Genomic DNA, 25,667 nt, shown 5'->3' on the forward strand with positions numbered 1-25,667 from the left:
ACACTCCCTATCACTATCCTTTTCCACTTTACACATGGAATTTCAATCCATATGGATTCCAAGATGTGTTTTGTTTCCTGCAGAATTTTCTTTTTTTTTTTTGAAACTTTATTTTTAATGTAAAAACATGTTATATATAAAACATCAGTAACACATTTTACATTTTATATTTATCCCCCCCCCCCCCCCCCCCATCCAAGTCCCTACGTTCTCCTAAAGGTCTCCTGAGTACATTGTCTTTGTGATTAATACTTCTTGTCGGGAACAGTCCCAGAATATTAAAAGTTTTTCACATCATCGGTACCACCAGTTATGGAGCATCTAAGTCAATCCCCACCTGGGATCTCCATATCTTGTACTTGTCCCATATCTTATGAAACTGGATCATCTGTCCATTCTTCATCGCCGTTAGCTTTGCCATTTGATACGTATAGTCCATTTTATGCAGGACTTTGACAATTGGAGGAGCCATTTGTTTCTTCCAGGCAGATGCTACTGTGATCTTAGCGGCCCCTAAAAACACTGAGGCCAGGCAGTGTAGTGGCCGTGATAGTCCTGGAGGGCGAAAGTGCAACAAACAATTGTTTACTGATTTCGGATATTCTCTGCCCAATATCTGTTGAAGTAACTTAAGTAGCTCCTGCCAGTAATTCTGTATTTTTGGGCAGAACCACCATATGTGTATCATATCTCCTATATATCTTGGCATCCCCTCCAACAATTATTCGAGGACCCTGGGAACATTTTCGCTATTCTTTGTGGTGTGAAATACCAGCGATAAAGAATCTTATATCCATTCTCTATCATTGAGCTATTCACCGACCCCTTTAGCAAAAAACCCATTGCTCGTTCCCAGCTCTGTGTGTCATGTGTGGCCCCCGAATCTTGTTCCCATTTCTGTGTGTATACCATAATTGGGTTCCTATATGAGAGCAGTGCTGCATATATTCTTGAGACACACCTTTTGCGACTACTCCCACCTATTGCCCGTTCTAATACTGTTTCTTCCACTTGTAATTCTCCTTTAGCATTCCGAAGGATATAGTCTCTGACTCTGGTGTAGTGAAACATATGTTGTGATTGGAGACCAAATTCTTCTTGCAGCTCAGTGAATGGGCGTACTGCCCCCTCCTCCCATATTTGACCCAATTGCCGTAACCCCCTCTGCCCCCACTGTTTATATACCTTATCTCCCTCCTCCCACACAAATCCTGGTGCCCCTTGTATATGCATCTTGCGAAAATACGTTCTTTGTGGGCAAAATTGTTGTCTTAGTGTACTCCATGTTATCAGGGGGTGGGCAACCGCAGCAGGTAACAAGGCTGCAATTGCTCTGATTCGCCGATGAGGGAGCCAGAGCAATGTGGCTGGATGATTAAGTCCTATCCAGTGTTTTTCTATTTGGAACCACAGTTTGTCTTCTTCATTGACCCATGCTGCCAATGATCTCAACTGGGCTGCTTGAAAATACCGAAAGAAATCCGGTACTCCCATTCCCCCTTTTTTTTTTTTTGGACTGGTAAAGCACTTCTGCTCGCACCCTCGGTGGCTTGTGTTTCCATATGAATGCAAATGTTTTACGCTTTAACTGTCGGAAGAATTTTTTGGGGATCGATATTGGTAATGCTAAGAGGTATAGGATTTTAGGTAATACCATCATTTTTATTGCTTGTACCCGACCTATCCATAACAACTCCATCCCTTCCCATCTGTCAAGGTCTTGTAGTATTTCCCGTATTTTACTGGGAAAGTTTGCCCCAAAAACATCTTTTAGATCAGGTGTCAAATTGACTCCTAGATACTGAAGAAAACGGTCTGTCCATCTAAAAGGGTAGTGTTCTTGTAGGTTACGCCTATCATCTGTATTCACATTTACTCCCATTATCTCTGATTTTGTCATATTTATTTTGAAGCCTGCTATTTGTCCAAACTGCCTCAAGTTGTGTTCAATGGCATGTAGCGATCTATGAGGTTCTGTTAGTGTCAATAAGATGTCATCAGCAAATAGCATGATTTTATGTTTTTTTTTGTCCTATGCGAATCCCTTGGATCTCCTCATTTGATCTAATTACCTGGGCTAATGGTTCCATTGTCAGGGTAAAAAGTATGGGAGACAATGCACACCCTTGACGCGTTCCCCTTTCCAATATGAATGTGTCTGAGCACTCTCCATTTACAGTTAACGCTGCTAATGGTTTATCATATAAGCGCTGCAGCCACGTTATGTAGCTTCCCGTCATACCCATCTTATTTAGAACTCCAAACATATAGGGCCAATGCACTCTGTCGAACCCTTTCTCGGCATCAAGGGAGAGCAATATTGTTGAGTGTTGTGTGCTATTGGCTTTATGTATCAAATGAAGTGCCCTCCTAATATCATCAAATGCTTGTCTGCCCTCTATGAATCCCGTCTGATCATCCTGTACTATGCCCGGCATGAGTCTCTGTAATCGTTTAGCCAATATTTTCGTGAATATTTTGTAATCTGTATCTAACAGTGATATAGGACGATAGGATCCACATTGCATCGGATTTTTCCCCGGTTTCAATATATGCTGATATGTGCTAAACGCCAGGAATATGGCAGTTCTACTTGGTGTTCTCTCTCATTCAAGACCCGGACATTCCTGCAGAATTTTCAATCTATTTGATTCAAGGCCTTCCTTAACATACAATGCTACCCCTCCACCAATTCGATCCACCCAATCACTATGATATAATTTGTACCCTGGTATGACAGTGTCCCACTGGTTGTTATCCTCCTTCCACCAGGTCTCACAGATGCCTATTATATCTAATTTTTCATTTAGTGCAATATATTCTAACTCTCCCATCTTATTTCCTAGGATTCTGGCATTCACATATAGACATTTGAAACTACATTTGTTGTTCCTATTGATACCTTGCTCAGTAGTTGACAGTGTTAGCTTGCAATCTTTTGTCTGATTTTTATTTAAGGACACCTGATCTACTATGGTCTCTTTTGCAACCTCACTATCGGGATACCCTATCTTCCCTGTTTTGGTGATATCTTTGAAAGATACCTTATTCTGAACTGAGCTTTTTGAATGACTGTCGGCCTTCCCCCAGGTTCAAGTTTAAAAGCTGCTCTATGTCCTTTTTAAATGCCGATGCCAGCAGCCTAGTCCCACCCTGGTTAAGGTGGAGCCCATCCTTCCGGAATAAGCTCCTTCTTCCCCAGAATATTGCCCAGTTCCTTACAAATCTAAAACTCTCTCCCTACACCATCGCCTCATGCACCCATTGACACTCTGGAGCTCTGCCGGTCTCTTGGGCCCTATGCAAGGAATGGGGAGCAGTTTGGAAAATGCTACCCTAGAGATTCTGAATTTGAGCTTTCTACCTAAGAGCTTAAATTTGGCTTCCAGAACCTCTCTCCCCCACATTTTCTTATGTCATTGGTACCCATATGTACCAAGACAGCCGGCTCCTCCCCAGCACTATCTAAAATACTATCTAGGTGACGTGTGAGGTCCACCAACTTCACAACAGGCAGGCAAGTCACCAGGCAATCCTCACGTCCACCAGCCACCTACATGCCTAATAATCGAATCACCAACTACAATAGTTGTCCTAACCCTTCCCTGCTGGGCAGTAGCTCCTGGAGACGCATTCTCAGTGCGAGAGGATATTACATCCTCTGGTGTGTTGGTCCTGTCTACAGGATTCCTTCCAGCTGTACCAGGGTGATGCTCTCCTTTTAGAAGGTCTCCCTCCTCCAAGACAGCATAGGGGCTGCCAGACTGGAGGTGGGACTTCTCTACAATGTCCCTGTAGGTCTCCTCTATGTACTTCTCAGTCTCCCTCAGCTCATCCAAGTCTGCTACTCTAGCCTCAAGAGAACGGTCTCATTCTCTGAGAGCTAGGAGCTCTTTGCATTGAGCACACACATATGACATCTCACCAACTGGGAGATAATCATACATGTGACACTCGATGCAAAAGACTGGATAGCACACTTCTTGCTGCTGGACTACTGTCTGCATCTTAGTATTATAGAGTTGTTTAATTAAAACGTCTTAAGGTACCAAGGATATCAGATTAATATAAAGAGCCTTAAGATCAGTGTAATTTGTAATTTATTTAGGGTTTGCTTCTTAGAAACTAATTAAATGTAAATAAAACTAATGAAAACTCCCCTCTTGTTGTCCTAATTAGAATAGTTGACTATAAATCAAGAGTTGAGCCAGGGGGTGGGAATCAAGAGTTGAGCTAGGCCCTACTGTACCTTCTAGAGACAATGCTGTGGCAGAAAATTCAAGTTTTAAAACTATGGAGAAAAGGGTATGGAGACTAGCTAATAAAGTTTGCTCCTTTTTTTGTAAATTAAATTCTGTTTATCAATATCCTACGATTCCTCTTTTAAAGTTACCAAGCACAGAATAAAATGCCACTTACCCACAGAGATGTCCTCTTCTCTCAGAACTTCTCAGAAAGAAAGTTAAGTGGGACCTTTCCTCTCTATATAGTTTGGATTCAAAGGAGACTGTTTCAAACAAAACCTTTAAAGTTAGCCCAGTAATCAGATTGCCCTTACAAACCTTAGCAAATATTCTACTTCCTCACACCTTAACACAAAATTCAGTCAGTAGAAGTGCTACCTCTCCAGCAGGCATGAACAGAAAATAACTTTCTTTTAGGACAGTTTGAGCCTTGCTACTATCCTTTTTATTCTCTTGGTTGTTAATTTTCTACCTCTAGAGAAAGCTTCAGTTTAAAACTATAGGGAAAAGGGTTGTACACTATGGAAAGTAGTTAATAATGCTTGCTTCTCTCTCATTTTTTTCTGAACTGGGCCCTATTGTGCCTTCTAGAGACTATCTGTTAATGCTGTAGCATAAAATTCAAATTTTAAAACTATGGGAAAAAGGGCCTCATTGACTGCTCTCCCCGGTATAGCGTGATTCCTCAAGGGAGTCACTCATCTGTTTCCCCCTCTCCACAATATTTGTGCTCAGAGTCCAAGTGGTTCTTAAGGCTCTTCAGTCTACCCCCTTTGAGCCCCTTCATTCGGCAACTACCAAAGATTTTACTTTAAAGGCAGTATATCTAATTGCCATTTCGTCGGCAAGGAGAGTTTCACAGCTTCAAGCTCTCTCTTGCAGGTATCCCTTTCTCCGCTTTTTTGACTCAGGAATTTCCATACGGACAAGTTTCGTCCTTTTTGCAGAAGATTGTATCGCCTTTTCATGTCAATTAGACAGTTTCTTCCTTCTTTTTCCAAAGAGGTCTATTCTGCAGAATACGCTTCCCTGCAACTGTTGGATGTGAAGCGCATCCTTATGCGCTCTTACCGCTAGCAACAATCTCAAGCTACCTGATCATCTTTGTGTCCTCTTTATGGAACCCGGAAAGATTTGCTGCATCGTGTCCTCTTTACGGAACCCGGAAGGGTTTGCTGGTCTCCAAAGTGACAATGGCTTGGTGGCTTAAAGAGGCTATTTCTTCGGCTTACATTCTGAGGGGTTGATCTGCTCCAATGCACGTCAAGGGTCATTCTACTAGGTCCTTGGCGACTTCTTTGGCAGAGTCTAGGGCAATTTTGTTGGCACAGATCTGATGGTCAGCAACATGGTCTTCTCATTCCTTTAAGCATTACCATTTGGATGTGTCTGCTACAGCAGATGCTTCCTTCGTGTCCATGGTTGTTGCTGCAGGGATGTCACAGTTCCTTCCCTCTTAAGAATTGCTTTTTTATCTCCCATTTGTCTGGACTGATCCTCGGGACGTAATGGAAGGAAAAATTAGTTATCTGATAATTTCTTTTCCTTTAGTCTCAAAGGATCAGTCCAGAGCCCACCTTTTTGTGATATTTCAGTTTTTCTGAGTTCTACATAATTTGAGATAGTTGTATTGTTCTGGTTCCGTTATTTCTAATGTACGAGTTTTTCCCCTTTATTTCATAGATCTTTTTCTTTTTTTTTTTTTTTATTTGCAAGAAGTCTTTATTGTGCAACGAAACTGTACAATCACAACTAGCAAAAGTCAGTAAAAAAAAAAAAGATACACAAAATTGTCAAACAAGAAGCAATGTTCCACTACTGAAACTGATCTTCAAGGAATCCTCCTGTCCATATAGCACTCAACAGTTTCGCCTTTTCTTCAAAAACAGTACAAAACTTCAGATTTTTTCAAATTTTAAGTTTTTTTTAGTTCTCCCCCTCCCCCTCCCAGCCCATCCCATGGTGGATACAATAACCTAAGTACTTTCGGTACAATTCATAGCTCTTTTTCTATCTAGAGGCTGGAATTTTTTCTCTGGAAGTCACTCTCTTTCACTGCTTTGTTATCGAATGCTCGCTTGGTTGCTAAGTGCAGGAGCTATCTCCACCTGCTGGTAGATGGTCATAACCTATTTGTTTGGACTGATCCTTTGGGCTAAAGGAAAGAAAATTATCAGGTAATTAACTAATTTTTCCTTTTGCTGCAGCATAGCATCTAAACAATGACCAAAGCACACTGAAAAAAAAAAAGGTTTAAGAAATGAAATGTCATTTTGCATTCCTTAAATAAGTGACAGTGTGAAGACCCATCTTGAAGCACATTTTGTAATTCTGGCTTCTCAGAGGTTCACAAGTTAAATTAGTTAAATAAAACAGGATGCCACAGATGACAATGTACGTATGCTGCTACCTCCATTTAATAATCTACCTCGACTCATCTGGTTCTGTGACTGAAGCCCAAACTCCTTTCTTTTACTTACTGTACGTCTTTTTTTGTTTCCAGTATCTCCCATGCTCCTTTCTATCTTGGATTTCTTCTATTTTGGGGCATGTTGATCGATACATTCACTGTTTTGTGTCTATTCTCATTGGGATTTTTTATACCTCCCCCTTTTATCTTGCTTTTGCACATCGCTCTCCCCACCAGTTTTATTTTGTCCACAGTATATGTGTTCCATTTTCCACTTCCCTCTCTAGCACATCTTGACTCTAATCACTAGCCTGTGCACACATTATATTTCTGTAGTTTCAATTTTCTTCCCCCTTTTTTCTTCATATGCAGGTGTGGACATACTTGTACACATATAAACATTACTTGGTGTAGGTGTTCCTTGTTGATATCCCTTCTCATACAATCTTTTTTTCTATCACAGACAGCGAGTGTTTTACATTTCCAAGCCTATAAACGTTGGCAATCAGTATCAAGGTGCGTTTATTCCTTTTTTTAAAATATCTTTTCCTATATAAATACCTTTTTTTTTTTTTTTTACTTTTTCAAAGTATGATCACTCCTGATTTCTTTTTCTGGTATGTTGGTATCTTTATTTAACACAATATATACATCACATCAGTGAAATATACATTTGGTCCCCATGTTATTGTATATAGACCTTTTGTAGGAGTTATTTACTCCGATTTACATGTGTGTAGTTTATGTGTATATATATTTTTATATGTATATATTTTTACATTATTTTATTATTTATTGTAGACACCTAAGGCAGGCACTTTGTCAAAACACAGTGCCGTGTCGGGTACTATTAGATAAAGTATTTTCACCTTATATTCCGTCCTCCTGTTGTTTTTGGAAGAGTCTTGCTGGTCACACTACTCTTTTCGGGTGGACCTTTTTTATGTAGTGGACCACAGTCTTTCGCTTCTGTGGCTTCCCCGTAACAAATAATAAACATACTATATTTGCACTACCCTAGGACCTATACCCAGGCACATCACAGATTTCAATGCTATCCTGAGGAAAGCAGCAGGTTTCAATGGCATAACAATCCAGAAAAGGTTACATACCACCGATAAAATAAATCTCCTGAGATGCCTATAAATGGGCAGATGAATCATTTCTTGCACTGGATTAAAATCAGGATCATTCAAATTTCTCAGAAACCACAGGACACCAGGTCTTAGAACCTATAACAACACCAGTTGAAAAATGAACTTCAGAGGCAGCACAGCAAATTATTTAGAAGTCTGCATGCATTTTCTTCATGCCCACTACAAAGAACTAGCCAAGTTCTTTTGTGAATTGCACATGTTCAGTTAACTATTTATTAGTAAACAATTTAAACTGAACTTTCAATATCCCCCATCATTCTATCAACTTCCTCAATTTTTAAATAACCTAACTATAAATATTTAGTTCTGGAAGGGGTATTTCTATAGTAAGTGAGGCTAATAGTTTCTTCCATAACAATGGAACCCAAGGAGGTTGCATTCTCATGAAGGGCATATAGGAAACTATAGCTGATTCATCAACTTCTTTCTTTCCTGCAAATACAGGATTTTTGAACTGTGTTACAAGCAGGAGTACTGAGTTAGCTTGATTGGAGGAGTTAGCTTGAGTGGAGGAGTGGCCAAGTGGTTAGGGTGGTGGACTTTGGTCCTGGGGAACTGAGTTCGATTCCCGGCACAGGCAGCTCCTTGTGACTCTGGGCAAGTCACTTAACCCTCCATTGCCTGCCGCATTGAGCCTGCCATGAGTGGGAAAGCGCGGGGTACAAATGTAACAAAAATAAAATAAAAAATTACCATTATGTAGTCCTATTTAGCAGGTGGTGCAACATTATGAGCATATTTATGCATATAAGGCACAAAAATGCTTTATAAAATTACCCTCTGTATGTAGAGCTGCTACATGGCCTTTCGTTCATACCTTTCCAGCTTGTTACTGTTTTGGACAACATAGCAAGAAAGCACAGTAGATTTGGAGAAACAGTTAAACAATGTCGTTTAAACTAATAATCCATTCCCCATCCTTCTACATCTATGTTCAAGTTGCCCAGTATGTTAAACAACAAAACTTAAATAAGACTCCCTACCACTTTGGATTCTCTCATTTGTTTGGCTGATTCATCAGGTTTGTTGATGAATGACATATAATTGCTTACCTGTGATGAGAATTCTCGGTGGATAGAAGGATAAATCAGATATACACATATCCACTCACCTCCCTAGGAAGCTCATACATAAGCTCTATATTAGACTCGGGGTGTGGATTAAAGATGGCATCTCAGTAGGGGAGCTGTGAAACTTTCTTCTTTGATAGTTTCTATTTCTTCACTATTTTCTGGCATGAAATTACCTGTTTCCTGATGCTGAAGGGGAAAGGAAAGCAGCATATTTCTGCCGTGTGTCACAAACTCCCTCCTTTTAGCAGGTTGAGATCACTATCTCTATACAAGCCTTTTCTGGAGGCACTCCAGCTAATTCAAGCAAGAGGAAAACCTTGAGAGTTAGACCAGTTAGCACCAAAGGCTTGGATATGCCTCTGATACTGCGACACTCAGTGCCTGTGCATCTGCGCAAAGCTATGGAGACTATGTTGCTGAATGTGACTAAGGGTCAGGTGACAGCTGCTGGTGCTCATGGGAGAATCTGTGTCGACAGTGCCCTTAAAGATGCCACTGCTCCCAGATGCGCATGAAAGCAAGCTGTAGTTGAGGCTGGGAATGTCTTTGCCTCCTCTGATAAAAAGCCAGCTGAACACTGGTCTGGCTCCTTTTACTATCCAAATACTACTAGAATGCAGAAGTTGGAGGGTGGTATTGGTACAGCAGACTACTAAAATAGATGAATTGACCATTCAAATTCAGCAAGTTAAGTAGACTTTTGTTCTTCAAGATAAGATGATTCTTGACCGTAAGATAGGAGTATTTTGATAACTACTACTACTACTTATCATTTCTATAGCGCTACTGCATTCAACAGTTGAATTTGAAACCACTGTTCTTTCCTCAGTTATTTACAGCTACACTTGATTTAAAGATTTTTAAAGGAATCTTAAATACCCAGAGTCTTGTTTTCCACCTTTACATAAAATTTATTATCTTCCTACTACAGCTCAGAAGACTTTTGAATCAACAGAGATCAGCAGCTGATGCATCTTCTGATAGTTTGAACTTGACAGCTTCTTGAGAGTTCTATGGAGGAAGTTACATCCAGAACCACTTTATTAGTATCCTCTGGGGTGCATTTTCAAAAAAACACAGATATCTCAAAAAGGCCAAAAAAAGTCCATCTGCCAAAAACATCTAAATTATGATTTTGGAATGGCTGAATTTGTATGTTCTATACTACAGTTCATCCAAATAGAAAGGGGGTGTGTTGTGGGTAGGACTAGAGAGGACCAAAATTAGGATGTCCAACAGCAATAATCGAACAGGAAAAAAGCGAAGATACTTACCTGTAGCAGGTATTCTCCGAGGACAGCAGGCTGATTATTCTCACACGTGAGTCGATGTCCACGTCAGCCTTGGAACAGGCATTTTGCCACAGCAAAAAAACAAAAATAAATTTGCTGGGAGTCTTCTAGCGAATGTGCAGCACGCATAATGCATGCACGGACTGATTTCCCGCCTGATGCATGAGCGCGTACCTCAGTTAAATCAAAAAGCAGAACAAATAACAACTCCAAATGGGGAGGTGGGAGGGATTGTGAGCATAACCAGCCTGCTGTCCTCAGAGAATACCTGCTACAGGTAAGTATCTTCGCTTTCTCCGAGGACAAACAGGCTGCTTATTCTCACACATGGGGTATATACCTAGCATCCAGGCACACTTAAAACAATCAACATTTGTCAATTGGGCCTTGCAACGGCGAGGATATAATGTAGGTTAACCTGAAACTATATACAGCTAGCTGAGAGTACAGACTGAAACAGAATAAAATGGGCCTAGAGGGTGGAGTTGGATTCTAAACCCCAAACAGATTCTGCAGCTCCGTGTGTCGGAGGAGATCGATGACGGTGCTTCTTTGCCTTCGCTTGATGCCCGTCATCGAGACTCCTCGGTACTGACATGGCTGACGCAGAATCCTCAGGGTTGGATCCGACGATGGTTGGTCCCAGAGGGTCTGCATAGCAAAAGCCCTCGAGGAAGGTGGAGACCCACTCGATGCCTCACTGCTCCCAGCGCGACTTAGTCTCTCAGCAGCCATTACCTCTGCCCCTGACGCGTCCCTCAATGTCAAGGCCCCATCCTCAGTACTGATGTCGATGCAGATGTTGAAGGAACGAACTGAGCCCCAAAAGGTTTCTCTCATTGGGCTTCTTGAGCTACTTGGGTCTGTTTCTTGATACGAAGACACAGATTGCAAGCAGCTGGGCTGTGGTCAAGCCCAAGGCATTGGATACACCAGGAATGGGTTTCGGTACCTGAGATAGAGCAGTTGCACAGAGTACAACGTTTGAAATCGCTGGGTGTCCTCGAAGATATGGAAGGAAAAATGGCCTCAGTGAAATTAAAAGACTCGATTGTGCCAAAATAAAAGGGGCACAAAAAAGGGGAGAAACTCGACCGCGCTGCCTAAAACTAGCCACAACGAAAAGAAAGAAAACTTTAACTTAGATTAAGGAAAGTAAATGTAGTATAAGGGAACAGGAAATACTTTTTTTTTTTTTTAAACAAAGAAAACAGACGCGTAAAGCGAAAAACACGAGACTCTTTCCCGGATCAAACAAGGAGCAGCAGAGGAAAAAACCTACCGCACCTCGTTGCGAAACATGAAAAAACTGAGGTACGTGCTCGAGCGGCGGGCAGGAACTCAGTCCGCGCTCTCGCGCTAGAAGACTCCAGCAAAACTTTTTTGTTTTTTGCTGTGGCAAAATGCCAGTTCCAGGGCCGATGCGGACATCGACCCACGTGTGAGAATAAGCAGCCTGCTTGTCCTCGGAGAAACATCCAGTTCTGAAAAGGACATTTTTATTCAGACCTGTTTCAGACACATCCAGGGAACGAAGTGGTTCTCTGAGGAGCTAACCACTGGAGGGATGAAGGCATGACCCTCATGAATCCCCCAGTGGTTGCTGTCTCCCTCTCCCTCCCATGAAAGTGAAACCAAAAGGAATATCAAGCCTTATGATAGCATCAGGAATTATGGGCATTCTGAACAAAGTAGAAAGCAAGTCTGAGGAGTAGATTAGTGGTCAGCAGTGGCGTAGCTAGGTGGGGCGCAGGGGGAGCGGTCGCTCCCCTAAACAGATTTTCAAAGAAAATGGCGCCTATGTGCCATAGGTTAAGTGCCTTTTCAGTCCCTGGGGATAACACAGGGGGGAACATGGTTGGAGGGAATTGTTTAAAGGGAACAGTTTTAAATTAACAGGTTGTGCTGATGTTCTGTAATACCAGTTAGTTGGAAAGTCAGTATGTTGAAACAATGCAATGAGATTGAAACATAAGCTGCTGTATACTGAATGGTTTGACTGTTCTATCAAATATCTAAAGTAAAAAAAAAAAAGAAAAAGCAAAAGCAAAACTATGGCAGGCGGGACGCCGCTCACGCTCCTTAAAGCTCTAGTTTTTTCCATGGCAAATTTCCTAGGCCTGGTGACGCGGATAGGCTTCTACCCACTTGTAAGAATAAGCTTGTCCTCAGAGAAAGATTGCTCCACCATGGCTGAGGAAAATTTTGAAAGGTGGAACAGTGGTTCATTAAGTCAACTGTTATTTACTTGTTTTCAAAAGGTTTCCCCTATGCAGGTCCTACCTCCTTTGGCTACCGCAGACAAAAACTATATGCTGGGTCAGTGTAGGCCCTTGCCCATCTGCACTGGCCCAACACACAACTCTGTCAGTAGCAGCCAAAGGAGGTAGGACCTGCAAGTAAAATCCAGTAACTGCAGGGGACTGGGGTGGAGCAAGAAATGCCAGTAACTGCGGGGGAGTGTGTGGGGGGGTGGGGGGGGGGGGGGGGAGGAGGGACAACAGATTTGAATATAAATGGACCTCATTTTTGGCCCCCGAATTTCAATTTATATTTCAGTAAACACAGTGATGCTTGCCTTTATGTTGTGAGATTGCTGTATGGACTAGTTTTTTCTGTTATATATAAAATTAATAAAAGAACTTGTTTAGGTGGTGTAGCGATTTAAATGTCTAGTTTACTAATATGCACATACTTTATATGCATACATTTACACTTGCTCCTGAGCTGCCTTGTGTGTCATAGCACCACACACTTCCTAGAGGTCTATGCTCCTTACATCATGCCCTCCCCTTGTCGAGTACACCTAGAGTCAACCCACACTGGGGCATTCTTTTGTGCCACTCCACTCCTTTGGAATTCACTTTCTGTGGAATTATGGACGGAAAAATCTTTTTTTGAAATTCTGCTCTGATTTGAAAACACATCTTTTTGAAAAGACATATGGGACACTGGCTGATTGGATGATAGGGTACCAAGTAGATAGGTCTATTTCTTTATCTGTCCTATATTTATGATGGTGTTCCTTTCCATTGTTTTATTATCTGTGTACATCACTCTTATGATTGTCAAGAAGTGCAGTATATCAAAATGAATAAACTATAAACTATTGATATAAACTATTGAATAGAAAATAGGCATTTACTTGGCCTTCACGCTGGCAACCTCTCATACCTCTTAGCAACCAATTCTATAACTAAGTGCCTTTCAGTTAGCTGCCTGAAGGTGAATGAGGAGCCTATTCTACAAAGGAACCTAGGCGCCTACATGTAGCTCACACTTAAAACAAGCACTGAGCTGGTGAAAGTGCACATGCCTCTTAAGAGTGGCAGGGATGTGTGTAACTTACAGTCTTCTATAAGTTAAGCATATAAGTGGGAGTCCTGCTTATGTCCTACTCATGCTCTGTCTCTGTGTACACCATTTTGCAAATATGCATTATGGAAGTTAAGCAGGTATTTCTAGAACACTACTTAGGCACAATACTAGCATTCTACACATATACACATATAATACATCTTGGGGGGCGTGTCAAGATGGCGCCGTGAGCGGTAACGTTTGAGGTGTTCTCTGCTCTACAGTTGCTAAAACTTGTTTTTTTCTAGTTGCCTCATTACAATATGCCGCACACAAAACGAAAGGGAACGATTCGGAAGAATCCCCTACCTTCTGGAACGTCCACGCCAGTAACTGTGGGCCTGGAACGCTTCTTCCCCGCTCTTTCCCGACGTGGTGAAGCGGAGTCCATAGCGGGAGAAACCGGTGAAGCGGTTCCCCCGCTGGAAATTGAAACATCTCTCTCCCCGCCAAGCTCTATGACGCCTCCTTGCCCTGCAGCTGCTGCGATTCGAACGGGGTTACCTGGGGAGCCCAGAAGGGGCGATCCCGAGGAGCCCAGAGGGGAGCTCGAATCTGGAGAAAATTCTGCGGTTGCCGGAGAGATGGAGGTGAGCCTGGGGAAGATTTGGCTAAAGCTGGTAGAAATGGACAAAATATTGAAACAATCTTCTGAAGAGGTAAAGATATTGAATGTTAATATACAGGAGGTGAAGAACTCCCATGAGCTGGTGAAACAAGATTTGTCTTTGAAAATTGAGGCCTTGCAGGGAGAATCAAAACAAACTGAAGAATTTAAAATTGCAGTGATAAAGGATAATATGGATTTAAGAAGGAAGATAGAGCAAGTGGAGAACTATAATAGGAGATTAAATCTTCGAATACTGAATTTTCCTAGATTGATGGGAGTGTCCCCGAATGATATGTTTTGCAGGTTTTTAAAAGAAAATTTGAAATTTCCCCAAGAAGTGTTTCCACCGTTAAATAAAATTTATTATATACCATCTACAATGAAAAAAACGGACTTAGAGAAGTCAATAGACCTGCAAAACATCACAGATATTTTGGAACAATCAATTGAAGATGTAACAGAAAGAGGGACATTAATTGTTTCATTCGTATTTCAGCAGGACTTAAATGCAATAATGCGTTTATATTTTAAATCTACTGACCGTTTGTTTGCTGGTCAAAAAATTTGGCTTTACCCGGACGTGACTAAGTCTACTCAAGAAAGACGAAAAATATTTCTTTCTATGAGACCAAAAGTTTTGGAATTGGGGGCTTCATTCCTCCTGGCTTACCCTTGTAAATGTATTATTAGACTAAATCAGATAAAATATGTCTATTATTTGCCTAACCAACTTCAGACCTTCCTAGACAGCAAGAAATCTGTAGAGTAATAAAGAAGAAAGGAATACGGAACCATAATTAAAATTATAATGATTTATGTATATATTATGTCTAAACTTCACTATATTCCTACCCCCCCTTTTCTTCCATATTGAGGTCTAAGGAAGTCATGTTATATAAAAAGAATATTTTTTTGATTTTCTGATTTAAAAGCTTATTGTTTAATGGCTGTATTATACTTTGCAGTATTGATAATACCTGTATAAGTATTAAAAACTTAATAAAATTATATATATAATACATATAAATGTGGGTGTCTAGGTTAGAGACTTGACCTTCTAGTGACTAGCTTTTGAAAGTTATACTTAAAGGGTCTTTTTAATAAGTCATGCTAAAGGATTTAGCGCACACTAAACGTTAAGGTGCTCATTACATTCCTATGGGCATCTTATCATTTAGCACATGCTAAATCTGTTAGTGCACCTTAGTAAAGGACCCCTAAATGACCTGATATAGGTAGTACAAGTCTCAAAATCTAGACACAAATATATTTAAGTCCATCAATTAGCAAGTTATCTCCTACAAATTATTTGTTAATCTTTATTTCAACATATCTAAATGGAATACAGGAATTATGGGCTCCTTTTACTAAGCTATGTTAAGGTGATAATGCATGCCTATTGCAGGTAAAAATGGAGTACTGTGGGATGTGCTTGGGTGTGCATGTTAACCATGCAGTAAAAAATGCTTCTATTTGAGGGGACATGCGCTGTTTTATTGCTTGAGCCATTATGACCTACAAAATGGGTGGTGGTGTCAGTGGTAATTTAAGAAAATATAAAAGGCCATTGTACGACAGGTAAAAATGGCCTTAGCACATGGGATAGACCCACATCACGGTACACTTTTTTTGGTACTGCACCTTTGTGAAGAATCCCTATATTACTCTGACAACTTCACTCTATAGTACCACACAGTTTCTGTATTAACACTCACCTCTCGTAATAAAAGAATGAAGGATGCAAAGTAAAAAACATAAACCATCCCCACTAGCCAATGCAGAAACATTGTGGTTCCAGGGGCAGACTGAAAGCTTAGTTCTCTGTCCTTCAAGGTAGCATCAAACATTTCCTACAAACAAATAAAAATAGGTTTAAGAGTTTGCACATGAATGCATATTTATATACATTAACCAAATAGCAAGCATTTCAGTATTTTCCTTTTACTAAAAAAGATTTCTGCTAAAGATAAAAACAGTCATCCATAAATAAATGAGGGTTCAAATTATGATTCTGCCATTGCTATACCTTGAGAATTAGATGAAGTTTTATATTCCAGTGCCTCAAACACTTTTTTTTTTTTTTTTTTTTTTAGATTTTAAGCTTTGTGAGGGTTAGGGCTCATTCCACTGTACTTGTATGTAATTTGTACCAATATATTTTGGTTTCGGATACTATATAAAATTTCCAAATAATAGTACAAACCAAAGTTAGTTTTTTACACAATACCACTGCCACAAGCGCAGATACCTGTATAGATATTCCCCCTCCCCCCCAAAATAACCTCCAACTAAAATTGTTAAACTGGAATCACTAAGAAAGGAACAATAACCTCTTGTATGGCCTAATCGTTTCTCTCCAAACCTCATCCCTTTAGCCCTCCAGTAACTGTTGTTCACAAAGTTTTTATTCATGGATTCACAGATGTTTTTTGTTGAGGGGAAGGGGGCACAAGATCTGTCATACTGCCATGGGACTTTTCCCAAGCTCTGCAATAGTAACAACAGAGCAGACCATGGAGGGGGCTTGTAGTGTACAAACCTCATCAAGCTGGTAGCCTTTAGGGCATTTTTACCATCAAGGTATCTTTTGACCCTTAGCAGCTACATATGTTGTCAAAGAAGCTTCACAATCCTACACATACATATACACACACACACATATATATATATATATATATATATACACACACACACACACACACACACAGACAGAAAACACCTAACAAAGTTAAGGTACAGAATCAGTCTTGCTTAAATTTATACACTAGCAAGTTTGTTGACTCTAAAGTAATTTCAGTGTTGTACCCAAGATAACACTTGATTAGGGCATGTGTCTTAAAAATGCCTCACTTTCTCTTTGAATTACCTTTTTGTTTGTTGTCCTTGTCCACCAGAGCATGCCAAAACATAAAAGTAAGCTGAAGGGACTTCTCTACAAGAAGCCTGGTATCCCTTCATTGAGGAAGACTACCATCAAGACATACACGAAGCTCTCCCCCAAACTGGGTGTATCGGCATTACTTAGGGCTAGGAAGAGCGCCCCGGGTTGGAGTATGAAACATCGCTCAGCCCTTTTCTCTCCTCCAAACCCACTACCTGTACAGCTCAGGAAATGGTACTGCCCTTAGGAGAGCCTGTAGAGAACAGAGAGCTCTCACTAGTACCCACGAGGAAAGAGACCTCTGCACTAGGTGTTTCCCTGATGCTAGCTCTGGAAAATATTCAACGTTCTCCTGCTGGAGCAGAAGCTGCTCTTGTTGAGAGGATGTCTAAGCCTTTCAAAGATCTGAATCCTCAAGTTTCCCTATGTACAGCCCTTGCTTAGACCAACACAGGGGCGTAGCCAGACAACAGATTTTGGGTCGGCCTAGGCAAGAAGTGTGTGGGCACCAAGTTTTCTTCCCCTCCCCTCCAACCACCACCTAAAAAATATCTCAGCTGGAAGGAAAATGCTTCTTTCCACCCTGGCAGTCTGCAGCAGGCATGTGCTGAAAACTGAGCATGTGCAGGTGTCGGTATCGTGGAGAGTAGTGTTTTCGTTACCATCAGGGGGAAGTCTTCAGCTGACTGAATTTAGGATCCCCACCAGCTACTGTTAAACGTATGCTACTGTTGGGTGGGCCTGAGCCTTAAGTGGGTGGGCCCTGGCCCACCTTTGGCTACACCACTGGACAACAGTGATAAACAGTGGAGTTTATGTGGACAGACCTGGAGGCTCTGCAGAAGGTTTGTGCTTTCTTTATTACAGTTTCACTAAATAATGCTACCCAAGAGACAGACTTAAAGAAGCAACTTGAGATTTGTTCTATTAAAACTTTGCAGTTGGAGACTACTGTTGCCCAGACACAACTAAGGCTCAGACTTCTAAAGGCAGATTAATTCTATAAGACTGAAAATCTAGAAAATTCTGTCAAAAATATATATCTTAGAATAATGAATTTTCCAAGTTCTAAGTTGATTTCTCCAAAAGATATGTTCTATAGATTTCTGAGAGTTAAATACCCAGAAAACGGATGGCCTCCTAAAGCCTATTATAGTAACATAGTAGATGACTGCAGATAACGACCTGTATGGTCCAACAATATTGAAACCCCCCCAAGCTTTGAATGAACAATCTTAGGTAGAAGTCTCAACAGATAGCTTGGATAGCAGTCAGATGAAGAAGTTAAAATAAGATTCACACTTTTTGTGTCATTTATATTTCTTCAAGATAAAAAGGCCATTTTGAGGCCTTGGTTTTCTCGAGTAAATTTCCTTGGTGGACAAATTCAAATCTACCCCGACATTTCCAGATGGACACAAAGAGAGAGAGTCATAACAAACACTTACTGCTGTCTGGTGACAAACCATGGTTAACTGCCACTGTGCAAGTCCCGAGTCCTCCGTTTAGTAATTCAGCAGTGCACTTGCTCTCTGCCCAGGTTGATGCAGCAAGGCTCACACTGACACATATGCATGGGCCAGCTGCACGTGGAGTTCGCCACACACATGCATGGGCCAGCTGCATGTGGAGTTCGCCACACACATGCATGGGCCAGCTGCATGTGGAGTTCGCCACACACGTGCCAGTAGTTCAGGTGACCTCTGACGCTGCTGGCCCATACATGTGTCAGTGTGAGACTTTCTGCATCAGCCCAGGCAAAAAGCAAGTGCAGCTGCACTGAATATTGGAGGAAGGAGGAGGAGGCAGCAGTATTTGGATGTCTTGGAGGACCCTGGGCATGTAGGTGGTCACCGAGAGGCTTGTAAACTCCCATGGGAGGTGGAGCGGAAAGTTCTTCTAAACCCGGGCCAAATCAACACACAGCCGGCTGCAGCTTCTTGAGAACGCACACAGCTGCAGAGCCATGGAAGAGCAGGCCAGAGGAGATCCTCGTGGGATCCCCTCTCAACCATGGCACAGCAAGGGGGAAGGGTGCTGAGGCACACTAATTGAAAAACGCTAGGCAAAGGTATTGCAATATTTTCTTTCATTACTAATGGAGAAAATAATTAATTTATTCAAAAAGGTATGCCTAGCTTAAAAGGGTGCATCCAAGAGATATAATATTTGTAATTTATGTCCATCTTTTCCAAAGTGTTCTATCATGTTTTATAACAAGTGGAGGGAACCAGATGGATGGCTTCCAGTTGTAGGACCAATAGTTCCTAGGCTATTATATCTGATGTAGAAAGCACATGTCAGAATCAGCAGAACTGTAGGACAAAAAGCAATAGTAGGAATGGTCTGCATAAAATCTGCAAAAGGAACCTCTCTATGAAACAGATCTATAAACACGGGTCAAGGAGCATAGCTCCATGCTGTGCTGTTTGTATATAAAGGAAGATACTCTAGTGTAAGACACAAACTGCAATGGCCACTCTTCAATGTAGTTATTTGTTCAGAGAAGGAGCAGTGCCAAAGATGCAACACAACTCAGACTGTCCACTTCATGCAATAGCAAGGACTCAAGCTGTACTCTGGTGCAATGAGGACGTTAATAGCACTAGTCTCACACTGTGTACTGAGTGTCAAAGTGTGGGGATGCCTCAAGCCTAAGGATGATGACTGAAAACATTTCAGGCTTGAGAACCTCCAAGGAGCTACGCCAGTGTTGAGTTTGCATTAAAGATGAAGGTCAGCCAAACAACAGAGCCAACATCTGAGCAGATGTGAAAGAGGTGAAAAAGGTCATTAGAATCAAAAACATCTTTCAAAAAATGGAAAAAGGAAATGAATAAAAAAAAATAGGAAGCACTGGCAAGTTAGATTCAAAGCATTAATAAAGAAGGCTAAAAGAGAATTGAAAAGAAGCTTGCTGTAAAGGCAAAAACTCACAGTAAAAACTTTTTCAGGTATATGAGAAGCAGAAAGTCCGACAGAGTCAGTAGGACCTTTACAACATCAAGGCATAGCGTGCAACTACATGAATTCTTTGCTTTGGTATTTACTTAGGAGGATGCAAGAGATCTACCTTTGCCAGAAATGGTATTTAGGGGTTACAATGCAGAGGAAATGAAACAAATATAAGCTAAATTGACAAGTTAAAGAGCAGTAAATCACCTGGACCTGACTGTATATATGCTCCATTGTACTGAAATAACTAAAAAATGAAACTGAAGATCTACTATTAATAATCTGTCATTAAAATCATTCATGGTACCTGAAGATGGTTAATGTAATGTATTTTTTAAAAGGGCTCTGGGGTGATCTGGGAAATTACAAACAGGTAAGCTTGATGTCAGTGCCAGGCAAAACTGTTGAAACTATTATAAAGAATAAAATTATTGAGCACAGACAAACGTGGTTTACTGAGGCATAGTCAACATGGATTCAGCCATGGGAAATCTTGCTTACTAACTTGCTACATCTTTTTTTAAAGTCACAAACAAACATGTGGGTAGAAGAGCTAGTTGATATAGTGAATGTAGATTTTCAGAACGTTTTTGACAAGTCCCTTATACAAGACTCCTAAGAATAAAAGCCATGGCAATCTGCTGTGAATTGGGAACTAGTTAAAAGAAAGAAAATGGAGTAGGGTGAAAGTGGCTAATTCTTTTAATGTAGGACGGTGAATAGTGGAATACTGAATGAGGCCAATTAATTTGTTGGGGGGGGGGGGGGGGAGAATATATCACCTAAAAATGATATACAGCTAGCAGCTACTACTGAACAAAATACTACTACTACTTGACATTTCTATAGCGCTACTAGGGTTACGCAGCGCTGTACAATTTAACAAAAAAGGGGGGGCAGTCCCTGCTCAAAGGCGCTTACAAACTAAAGGACGAAATGACAAGTTGGGGTAGTCTGGATTTCTTGAATAGTGGTTAGGTGCCGAAGGCGACATTGAAGAGATGGGCTTTTAGCAGGGATTTGAAGATGGGCAGGGAAGGGGCCTGGCGTATGGGCTCAGGGAGATTATTCCAAGCATGAGGTGAGGCGAGGCAGAAAGGGCGGAGCCTGGAGTTGGCGGTGGTGGAGAAGGGTACTGAAAGGAGGGATTTGCCTTGAGAGCGGAGGTTACGGGTAGGAACGTAAGGGGAGATGAGGGTAGAGAGGTAGGGAGGGGCTGCAGATCGAGTGCATTTGTAGGTTAGGAGGAGAAGCTTGAACTGTATGCGGTACCTGATCGGAAGCCAGTGAAGTGATTTGAGGAGAGGGGAGATGTGAGTATATCGGTCCAGGCGGAAGATAAGACTTGCAGCAGAGTTCTGAACGGACTGAAGGGGGATAGGTGGCAAAGTGGGAGGCCAGTGAGGAGTACGCTGCAGTAGTCGAGGCGAGAGGTAATGATGTGGATTTGACATGTTTACTCCTTTCTACATTGTTTTGTATATAAGATATATTGAGAAATAAATAAAAAGTATATACAGTGGGGGAAATAAGTATTTGATCCCTTGCTGATTTTGTAAGTTTGCCCACTGACAAAGACATGAGCAGCCCATAATTGAAGGGTAGGTTATTGGTAACAGTGAGAGATAGCACATCACAAATTAAATCCGGAAAATCACATTGTGGAAAGTATATGAATTTATTTGCATTCTGCAGAGGGAAATAAGTATTTGATCCCCCACCAACCAGTAAGAGATCTGGCCCCTACAGACCAGGTAGATGCTCCAAATCAACTCGTTACCTGCATGACAGACAGCTGTCGGCAATGGTCACCTGTATGAAAGACACCTGTCCACAGACTCAGTGAATCAGTCAGACTCTAACCTCTACAAAATGGCCAAGAGCAAGGAGCTGTCTAAGGATGTCAGGGACAAGATCATACACCTGCACAAGGCTGGAATGGGCTACAAAACCATCAGTAAGACGCTGGGCGAGAAGGAGACAACTGTTGGTGCCATAGTAAGAAAATGGAAGAAGTACAAAATGACTGTCAATCGACAAAGATCTGGGGCTCCACGCAAAATCTCACCTCGTGGGGTATCCTTGATCATGAGGAAGGTTAGAAATCAGCCTACAACTACAAGGGGGGAACTTGTCAATGATCTCAAGGCAGCTGGGACCACTGTCACCACGAAAACCATTGGTAACACATTACGACATAACGGATTGCAATCCTGCAGTGCCCGCAAGGTCCCCCTGCTCCGAAAGGCACATGTGACGGCCCGTCTGAAGTTTGCCAGTGAACACCTGGATGATGCCGAGAGTGATTGGGAGAAGGTGCTGTGGTCAGATGAGACAAAAATTGAGCTCTTTGGCATGAACTCAACTCGCCGTGTTTGGAGGAAGAGAAATGCTGCCTATGACCCAAAGAACACCGTCCCCACTGTCAAGCATGGAGGTGGAAATGTTATGTTTTGGGGGTGTTTCTCTGCTAAGGGCACAGGACTACTTCACCGCATCAATGGGAGAATGGATGGGGCCATGTACCGTACAATTCTGAGTGACAACCTCCTTCCCTCCGCCAGGGCCTTAAAAATGGGTCGTGGCTGGGTCTTCCAGCACGACAATGACCCAAAACATACAGCCAAGGCAACAAAGGAGTGGCTCAGGAAGAAGCACATTAGGGTCATGGAGTGGCCTAGCCAGTCACCAGACCTTAATCCCATTGAAAACTTATGGAGGGAGCTGAAGCTGCGAGTTGCCAAGCGACAGCCCAGAACTTTTAATGATTTAGAGATGATCTGCAAAGAGGAGTGGACCAAAATTCCTCCTGACATGTGTGCAAACCTCATCATCAACTACAGAAGACGTCTGACCGCTGTGCTTGCCAACAAGGGTTTTGCCACCAAGTATTAGGTCTTGTTTGCCAGAGGGATCAAATACTTATTTCCCTCTGCAGAATGCAAATAAATTCATATACTTTCCACAATGTGATTTTCCGGATTTAATTTGTGATGTGCTATCTCTCACTGTTACCAATAACCTACCCTTCAATTATGGGCTGCTCATGTCTTTGTCAGTGGGCAAACTTACAAAATCAGCAAGGGATCAAATACTTATTTCCCCCACTGTAACTAAATGTCAAGGGTAGGAAGTATGGGTGGTGTGACATCAAATCACAGCTGCAGGAAGGAAGCAAATGGGGTACTGATGGGGATCCAGGCCCCAGTGGCTCCCGAAGCAAATGCAGCCTTGGCACTGAAAGACAGTGGAGTGATGGAGGACACCCAACCCTGCCTGCTGCAAACGAAAAGACAAGCCATGACAGTGAAAGGAGGAGAGTGCCAGAAGGACTCAACCCCCACCAGCAAAAAAGAAAATAATATTAAGCGCACACTCTCACAGTGTGCTTATATAAAGTTTATCACAGTTCTGTCCCAAGATTAAGAAATATTCTGTTCTTGGAACAGAACTTAGTATTTCTAACTCAGAGGTACATTCTTACCAGTGAACATATATCCAGCCACCAGCCACATATAAGGGGAAACACACCAATTTCGACCACCACTAACAAAGACACCTTAAGAGGGAGAGAGAGAGAAAAAAAAAGAAAATGCATTAATTGTGTTAAAACATCAATTTTCTTTTTCAACTTCCTGCTGCGTTGAATTTCAAGCTTAATTTCAATCAGCTCTAGCTGGGCTTAGTTGCCATGAGCTTTCATTCTCCATTTTATTCCCCCTTTGATCCAATCTAAGGATGACGGTGATATCTTGCAGGTGGCTGGCAAGGAGCAATATTCCCTCAAGAACCAAGTCCCCCAGTACATGTCACAGTTGTAAGAAGATAGGTTTGGGATTAGAGCAGTAAAGTTGTCCCAGCTTCTTGCCCACCCACACAGTGTTAAATATATTGTCAAATGCTGCTCTACTAAAACTTTTTCAGATTTTATAACACTGGTGTTACCTTGACAACAATATAGCAAACACCTATCAAGCGTCGTGATCGCTGGAACTTTACAAGAGCTGCCAAGCCCTATGTAACCTGGTCAAGGAAAGCACAGCTGAATTATTGGATAAATTAATGTTACTTTTAAGCAATACCAAGTCACAAACATCTTTCTCCAGCCTAGAACTGGAACCTTTCTCCTTTCCCATTCAAAATTGCACGCTAATGTGAACTGCTAAAGCAAAAGGACAAAACACATCCAAGATCTTTTCAAGTGTGTCTGCAAACTGTCACTGTTGAAAACATGCATAGAAATAGCTGTCCACAAAATGGGCAGAACAAGATCTTCACATTAGGGATATAAAATATTAAACCATGGGTAAACAAAATCATACCATTTAGATTTCCATTTAACAGTTTAAAATAAGCTGCCATAGGGATAAGCAGGGCCTGCTTAACCATTATGGAAACTGGGCAGCTGCTCAGGGCAGAGACTTGTGGGATGAGTAACACCAGCTGAAATACAAGCAAAATAATGTCCAGACAGGCACAATAACTGAAAGAACACTCGGTGTGCACTTTTGATTGCAGGAAGATAAGCAATTTTCAAATAATCATTTACATAGGTATGTATACAGGGATCTCAGATGAACATTAGGAAAAGACTAACCAGGATACACAATTTATTGAACGTGTGTAGTGATGGCTTTGTACTGTGTGTTAAATAAATTCTGCCCTTCAGATATACTCTCTGCCTTCACAAAGCAGAAATAGGAGATACAGCCCCATGTCAATTGGTTCCCAATGTGAACTTAGTTCCGCTGAGCCAATTCCAAAAAAATATCCTTCCCTCTCAGCGTTGGGCAGAACAGTTAAACCAAAATATCTTCAGTACATAAACCTTAGGAGCTTAAAATCCTGCTCCTTTAATGGTTGAGAGTGCTTTAACTGTTTTCCTAAATTTAAATATGTGGGAACATGCCCCTTTTGTGGAACGTAGAGGTATATTAGAAAAATGCACTATCATTTTATACAATGCACACAATTGCTTAACGACTTCAGCCAAAGAAAAGATGCAACGTTATCACTGACTTATACAGGGCTGTGTGGGACCTCAAGAGGTCAGCCAGCCCAACAGTTTCAACTGGGCCCTCAAGTAAACTAAAACCAGTGAGCTTTCAGAATATGCACAAAGAATATGCATGAGATAAATATAAATTGGATAACAGCATTTACTCAGTAATTACCCAAATCTGAACACAATTATAATGTCAATTATACGAACATGTCTGCCTCTGATAGTTGTTAGGCTAACCCATTCATACAATATCAGTACACAATTTGGTAATTGTCGCATGCTCTTTGCTTAAGATTGAACAATTACATATAAACTGTTATTTCTGATTTTACTTGTTTTGGACTTCTTTGGGTCCTACTGATCTGTACATCTGCTGTCTAGAAGTTTAGAAGTTTTAAAACTTGTAAACCGCTTAGAATCTGTCTGGATTACATCAGATTAGAAATGAGGAAATAAAAATTAAGTTTTGGATGAACTCTGTAGAAGTTGTTGTTTACTTTTGCAATGTGTGTATGAATGTTCTGGTTTGTGCATGTGATTTTTTAATAGCTGTCTATACTTATAGGTATGATTTCTAAATATGCGGCATCAATAAAGAACAGATTTTTAAATGATCAGTTAGGTATATATGGTAATCTCAACTTTGTTAAATGTTTCCGACATATCCATCGACTTGCTCCTAT

General features: G+C 41.3%; 1 protein-coding gene across 1 annotated transcript in view; it reads right to left on the reverse strand.

The window, feature by feature from the left end:
* The window catches only part of LOC115471506 (E3 ubiquitin-protein ligase MARCH6), a 350,986-nt gene that overhangs the window by 120,734 nt on the left and 204,585 nt on the right, over window positions 1-25,667 (reverse strand). Inside the window, exons 13-16 of the mRNA XM_030205152.1 lie at window positions 23,925-23,993; window positions 23,464-23,538; window positions 15,859-15,993; window positions 7,767-7,886 (exon numbers count right to left, since the gene is read on the reverse strand). Coding sequence (XP_030061012.1) covers window positions 7,767-7,886; window positions 15,859-15,993; window positions 23,464-23,538; window positions 23,925-23,993 — 399 coding nt within the window. The remainder of the gene's footprint in view (window positions 1-7,766; window positions 7,887-15,858; window positions 15,994-23,463; window positions 23,539-23,924; window positions 23,994-25,667) is intronic.

The sequence above is a fragment of the Microcaecilia unicolor genome, chromosome 1 (assembly GCF_901765095.1).
Source record: "Microcaecilia unicolor chromosome 1, aMicUni1.1, whole genome shotgun sequence".
NCBI lineage: Eukaryota > Metazoa > Chordata > Amphibia > Gymnophiona > Siphonopidae > Microcaecilia > Microcaecilia unicolor.